General features: G+C 41.6%; 1 protein-coding gene across 8 annotated transcripts in view; it reads left to right on the plus strand.

Annotated features, from left to right (window-relative positions):
• The window catches only part of dmd (dystrophin), a gene marked incomplete at its 5' end in the record, with an annotated part of 195,686 nt that overhangs the window by 89,019 nt on the left and 99,355 nt on the right, over positions 1 to 7,312 (plus strand). For all 8 annotated transcript variants that reach the window (XM_035677552.1, XM_035677560.1, XM_035677555.1 and 5 more), the window contains 4 exon segments: positions 95 to 250; positions 331 to 501; positions 3,172 to 3,354; positions 5,597 to 5,731. In XM_035677552.1, the coding sequence (XP_035533445.1) occupies positions 95 to 250; positions 331 to 501; positions 3,172 to 3,354; positions 5,597 to 5,731 (645 nt within the window).

Consider the following 7,312-nt stretch of genomic DNA (forward strand, 5'->3'; position numbering starts at 1 on the left):
AAAAAATATTTCTTATAAAGAACAAAATGATCCACTCTGAAATATGTTCACAATTCTACCTGCGTAACCTCCATCCCGCACTCTCATTGGCCAGGCTCTGGTGAATGACATCCACACCATCCAACCCAGCCTCAACGGCATTAATGAAGTGGGTCTGTACCTAAAGAAAGAAGCCGAGCCGCCATTTGCCATCTACATCCAGAAATTACTGGACGAACTCAACGGCCAGTGGGAGAACGTCTGCAAACAGGTTCGTAACCTTCATCCAGAGGGGCTGTTTTACTGCTTTCATGTGTCTGTAAAATGTTTGTGTGTGTGTCCCCTGTCTAGGCCTATGCTAAGAAGTCCGCTCTGAAAGGTGGCCTTGATAAGACCATGGCTCTGAGGAAGGAGATGCAGGAGATGCAGGAGTGGATCAACCAGGCAGAGGAAGACTACCTGGAGAGAGACTTCACATACAAGACGCCCGAAGAGCTACGCAAGGCCGTGGAGGAGCTCAAGGTGTGTGTGTGTGTAAAGCAGACATACAAGGTTGTGGAGAATCTTAGGGTGTGTGCAAGTCACACACTTCATTCTACATACGAATAGACTTATAGTAGTATTTCTTACATTGTTCTGCTATATTTGTGTGTATAAATAGTGAAACAATATATTTTTCAACCTTGAACTGTTCTATAATGATATTGTAAGTGATAAGCACTAAAGAGTTTTACAGGTGGCTTGTATTTTGGGTTCCTGGCAGCTTTACACTTTGTTAAGTCAGACTTATAGCTGAGTTTGTGCTGAAAAAAGGGACACACGTGTATACAGTACATGTGGAGTAACTGCAGTTTAAAAGGTGCTCAACAAAAACAAAAATGAATGCATAGGAAGTCCAATTTAACATTGTCATGGAGAGTGAGTTGCAACTTGAAGTTTGTTGGGCAAGTTTGGATATATCTATAGATTTCATGGCTTAGGAAGTCCTCTTTTCTTTTTTCATTCGCAGCCAAATTGCCTGAGTGTCTTAGTTTTAGTCCTAAATATGCAGAGTTATGTGTACTGTTCAGTCTCAGTGGGGCCCTGTTTGGATTTACCTGACATCTGGGCTTTTTCTGGATAATCATGATCTCGGTCTTATCTCTATATTCACCGTGGAGGCCCAGATCTGATTGACTCTGTGCCGCTGCAGCAGCTGTTCTTTCTCTTTTTTCTGTCACTCTGTTTTGATCCTGGTTAATTCCAGGTCGATAACGCCCCCGTCTGCCTGCGTCTCCTTTCATTGTTGAAGTAAAAAAAAAACAAAAAAAAAACCCAGCTTTTTTTCTTTCTTTCTTTCTTTCTTTCTTTCTTTCCATCTGTCTTTATCTTCTTCCCGTACCCTCACTCACAGCTTTGTGTCTCTTTTTCAAACCCCCGCCCTCCCCCTTCCACTCTCATTCCTGCCATTCCTCAATTTTGTATCAAACTGCATCGATTCCCCTATTCTCTTTTTACCTTTCATAATTTTAATGCGATGTATTTGTGATGTAAATTTATGGCACCATTTGCGTTGATTTACCCAAAAGCCTTGGCAGTGGTAGTCCCCTTCCCTTCACCCCTCCTCCCCTGGAAAAAGTTTACTCGAGAGTCGAGTTGAAAATTAAAAATTGATTTCACTCTGCTTGCTCTTGCTAATCTCCTCCTCCTCCCTCCTTCCTTTCACCTCCTCTTTCTTTCCCCTGCTCCCCCTTTCTGCTCCAAGCTTAAAGGAAACTCCATTCGTGAATCTGTTCACTCGTTTCTTCTCCTAATCCCCCCTCGTCTCCTGCTCCCTCCCTCCCTCGTTTGGGAAAGTATTAGCTACACTCCTTCATTCATTGATTCGTTGGCTTACTTGTTCACTTCGTCTCTCTCTGTCTCTTCACACTCTGTGGCTTTGTCAACAGAAGATACATTGATTCATTTGTTCGCGCATCCATCCCTCCATCCATTAAGCCCTCACTCTCTTTCTATATTCCTTCCTTCTCTTGCTTTATGTCTCGCCATCTGTCTCTCTTTTCTTTCACTGTTCAGATGACTTTTAAGGGTTTAGTTGATATAAAAACGGCTTGTTAATGCACACAAACTAAATCAACTGAACTCAAGGTCCAATACTGGTTTTATTGCAGTTTTTTAGCCACAGTTTGTGCTGACAATAGATAGCTTTCAGGTGTTGGAAATTTACAGAAATCTTAACAACATGGAACAAGTTCCAGTTTGTCAAACTTCAAAAGCTAGCTCCAAAAAGTGTATTTTCCCTCTAAAGTCTCCATCCAATCAACAAAATTACATACTAAAAAAGAAAATACTGTAACAAACAGACTGCACATCTCATCTGCATTTCCTACTCTGTCTGCTTCCATTTTGTGACACATTTTAGTCAACCACCCTTTTTTATTCTTTCACATGTGACTTCCTGCTGATTATACAGCAAAACATTTTGTACCTTTGCATATTCTCACAAGGAAATGAGCCGACACAACAGAAACAGACTTCTCTACTTTGCAAGATTGAGAATATTGTGAGCAGTCGACTCTGGAAATCTGCACTTGGTGTCTGCACTTGTGTTAAAGCTCTGCAGAAATCATTCAAAAGTTACAGGAAAATGATGGTATATTTCAACCTGGCCAATTTTCCGGGTACAGGTGCATGCCAACTTTGCACTCTCCACCTCTGTTGTAGAGAAATGTTAGTATACTAGCACACCAGCTGACAGAGTAAACCAAACACAGCTGTGCCCATGTACAGCCTCACAGAGCTGCTAGCATGGCTAGTGTGTTCAGACTGAAAGTGAAGCCTCACATGTGACCGCTGGGCAGCTAAATTTATATTGAACCAAATGTACAGTTATTTATGTTATTTCCCTCCAGTCTATCTCCTTTTTCCTCTTGTCTATGTGTGTTTATGAAGCAGATTCAGAAAGACTGGGATAAGTCACGTGGATGGACGCGCCGATTCGCTCCGCCCCGGGCGAATTTGCTTCTAATTGCATCTCGCCATCCACTTTGTATTTGTCAGTTAGTCCTGTTAGATTAGAGCCTCACTACTCTTATTTAACATAAGCAAAAAAAATATTTTCACTTCCTTTACTTGCATACTCTATAAATGCACACATTTAATTTGAGTGAAGGCGGGGTTATTAACTTCTCTCATTCTCTGTCTCTCTATCAGAGGGCCCAGGAGGAGGTCCACTCCAAGGAGCTAAAGGTCAAACTCTTGACTGACAGCGTGAACAGTTTCATCGCCAAGGCTCCACCCACGGCCCACGATGCCTTGCGGTCTGAATTGGACGTGTTGACGGCCAACTACCAGCGCCTGTGCAGCCGGCTGGATGGGAAATGTAAAACTCTGGAGGTGTGAACTTTATCTGTGTCCTATTTCTTTTTTCTCTGTGATCATTCCGTAATGTTAATTGGACGACCTTGGCGTGCTTGGGTAAAGACAAAACGCACTTGAAATGTCTAAAGTGGGAGTGTGTGTGTGCCCAAGGTGAAAACGCCCTTACATGTTGTGTCAAGGCCGAGGCTGCAGTGCTCACATACATCAGTCCCAGTTCTGGAGGGTATGTTGTGTGTGTGTGTGTGTGTGTGTGTGTGTGTGTGTGTTTTCAGAGGGTGTATAACAGTATATTATAGATGAGCTGAGGTGGAGCGAGGTTAGCCAAGCAGCACCGTTTCAGGCACTTTTCTTTGAAAAACAAGTTAATTTTGTTATGTTATTTTTTGTTGTGTTTTAATGTTTAATGTTGAAGCAGGAGGTTTATTGAGAAATAAGGTGATTAAAAGATAAAGATACAAGCAGAAAAAAAATACGTATAAATAATAATGTAGGGGATCAGTTCTTCAGTAGAAAGGTCCAGGGAGTGTGTTTTGCTTCAAGGAAAGTGAGAAAATGTATTTTTTTATAATTTGGGAAAACTGACTCTGAAATTAGATTTTTGATGCTTTTTGAAGTTCCGTTTCATAAAACATTGAAAACATTGTCCATGCATAGTGATAAGTAAAAAATCTGTGCAATGAGGCAACACCCACAGCAGCTTATAGGACAGTGAAATGTGCTTTCATTATTACTAGCTGTTGCCATTATTTTGTTGTTATTTACTTTAACGATTAGATGTCCCTACTGCAAATACTGTGTGACAAAACTGTCAGAAAAATAATAAACTTTTGCAAAACAAAACATATTGATTCTCCAAAAGAAATGGCATTGCATCAAGATAAAAATGTCCTGACAGCTCTGATTAAGCTCAGGAGGAGATTCATTAAAATTAGTTTAATCTGCAGTCTTTTTCACCCTCACACACTCTCATTTACACCCTCACTCTGACCATTTGTGCCCGCACTATGTATGTAATGTACGCTTTAATCTTCTTTTCAACTTCATTTATTGACTCTGTCTCCTTCCATCCAAGCTAAATCCCGGGACCCACAGTTTATTTTTTGACCCGCCCGCAGGAAAGTCAAAACCGCTTGCTCCTGTGAGATTTGCTTTGGCTCCTGCAGGATCCCAATCCCAATGCAGTCTTTTGCCGGGAACACACTCTCAGAAGGCATATGTGACACAGGGCAAGAAAAGGATCAGATCAGTTTGACACCTTTAGTGTCTATCTCTGTTTCACAACGAAAAACAACAGCTTCCTAAGGTTTCACTCCGAATGAAACAGCAGGAATGAAGGCAGAGGTTTCGTAGAATTCATTTGACAGAAATACTTAAATATTGAAGAAACGAGGGATGTGGGGGGGCATCTTACCAAAAATAGGATGAAAAACAAAAACATGATTCATGCAGTAGAGGTTATTCACATTAAAAGTTAAAAGGGCTTTCAGTCAGTGATGGATGTTGAGAGCTGTGTGTGTGTGTGCTACCTCTGGCAACTCACACAAATTGTGTCTTTTTACACTCTCTGTAATGTTTATTGACCGATGTCTGTGCTGAAATGTAGAAAAAAGGCTGACATTCAGACGTGGCCCTGTGTGCAGAGGAATCCTCGACAGCCTCAAACTATATTTTAGATCAAGGAGTGACTTTTGCTTCCTCTTGCCATGAGACAGGACCTGACAGCAGGTGTCTCTTTGTTCCACAAAGGAAGAGTGTCTCTTGGCATTTTGAAAAGCTGTTTTTAAAAACATGTTGATGCTATAAACTACATGCTGCCACCAACAACTGTCTTCAGTGGGTCCGTTTCTGTTTTGTCGAGTACCTTTTTAAATTGCTTGTTTGTGTGAAATCTTGCTCTGAAGACTTCTTCTTTTTCCCCGATTTAGCTTCATTTTACATCTAGGGAGCCAGTTCAATCGCTTCAGCCAGACAGAGGCAACTGTTGCTAATTTGCAGATGAAAACAAACTCATCAAACATGTTGATGTTGAACAGATGTTGATATGATGGCCTGCGCCAATGCTGAATACTCAGACAACACCGCAAGACGGTTGAGATGGAAAGGATAGTCGTCTGCTGCCACCTGTCCTCATCTTTCTCACCTAGCCCCTTTTCCTTCCCCCTTCTTCTTCTTCTTCTTCTTCTCTCAGTTTTATCAGTCCAATTACTCATCATTTTCAATTTCCTGTCTCTTTCTTTCCTTTGTGGGCCTCTTGCAGGAGGTGTGGGCGTGTTGGTGTGAGTTGCTCTCCTACCTCGAGCAGGAGAACGCCTTCCTGGACCAGCTGGAGCAGAAACTGGACGAGACGGACAACCTTCAGGGAGGAGCGGAGGAGCTGCAGGAGGCGTTAGATGTTAGTATGAGGAGGAGGAGAAGGAGGAGGAGGAGAAGGAGGAGGAGGAAAGGGTGCACACTTTGAGTAGTTCAGAGAGTTCAGAGCACTGAGCAGGATGCATAGGGGGCATATCAAACATTCAAAAAGCGTTGGCTTTATGTGTGAGTTATTTCAAAGGTTTCTATTAAATATATTTTTAATTAAATAATTTATTTCGAAATGATTTATTCTGGGGACAACCTTGTGTTTTTCATAGGCATCCCCTCCGTTTATTCTATAAGATGAGGGCATGTTTGGAGAGGTATAGTGTAAGCAGCCACAATGAGCTTTGAGGTGACGCTTTTACTGTGGTTGGTGACCAGCACAGCTCAAGCACTTTTACTGTGCTGCGATGTGGAAAAAACACTTGCACGGTGCCGGCACAACTTTAACGGTTGTGGTTGCTCACAGATCAACTTGGTATTCCCAGCCGTATAGAAAAACTACATCAGGAGGAGGCTGACCTGTTCAAGGCAACACTCTGTATACCAATCTGTACAAAGGAGGGAGCTTGATCCTTGTGCACCTCAAAGGGATTTCTTTTTCTTTTTTGACCAATTACTGCGAGGACTCGGGCCTCTCTCACCCACAAGCCAGGCCAAGTAGAACCCTTACATCCACTGTCACACGCACACCAGCCCACCCAAGACTTCAGTAGGCTTGAATTGAGTAAAGCTGGGAAAAAAGGGAAAAGTAAATAGAAGAGAGAAACCAACCAAAATTATAATAAAATAAAAGGGGGGACTGCTGTTGTGTAATGTGTTTGAGCTGAGGATGCGTACGTGCCTGTTTCAGGATTTGTAAAAAGAATTATTAAGAACAAAATAAATGAAAGACTAATAAACACTTTTAACCAGACAGCTGATCATGGTCAACTTCCTGGATGATCAAAATAAAATGTCAAACGCTCATAAAAAAGTGCCAGCAAATGATGAAGTATGGGAGAAATGCAAAGAAAGTAAAATTATAACCAATTGCAAAAACTGGAGATGGTTTTGTTTCTGTTTTTTAATTGGAGGAATCAGAGGAATGATTTAGAGGAAATGCGTGATGTTAGGTACCTAGAAGTTTTTATCTGATGAAGGACAATATGAAAGGGATTATGTTAGCAGGCATTTGGAGGAAATAAAGTCAGATTTAGTTTGTAGGCCTCACACGCAGAGCATAATGAAGTTAATCCAGTGGAATTTACCCCGACTCTTGCAATTACTTGCCTTCATGAGAAAATAAAGTGAAAGGCTTATGTGTTCACCTTAACTCGTAAACTGCGCTTTTGCAGATTGCCTTAGATGTTACATGCAGGTATTTGGTGAGATTAAACAATGCAAAAAGCTTAAAGCCTCTAGACCAGGATGCATTCTTCCATTGAAGGTAGTACAGAACAGCAGAAATGCAAATATCTGCCCACTCAGTTGTATTTTACTATGCTAAACGCTCCACTGACATGAGCCAAACAGACCTTTTTGGGGATTTGAGAAGATGTGAAAAGCTGTTAAGCACCGAGGTCAGGCGAACAAGAGCTAATTGACCTTTTTTAGTCTCTGGATGTCATCACCTAAC

Source organism: Morone saxatilis, unplaced genomic scaffold (assembly GCF_004916995.1).
Source record: "Morone saxatilis isolate NCDOM2014 unplaced genomic scaffold, NCSU_SB_2.0 Contig6, whole genome shotgun sequence".
Lineage (NCBI taxonomy): Eukaryota > Metazoa > Chordata > Actinopteri > Moronidae > Morone > Morone saxatilis.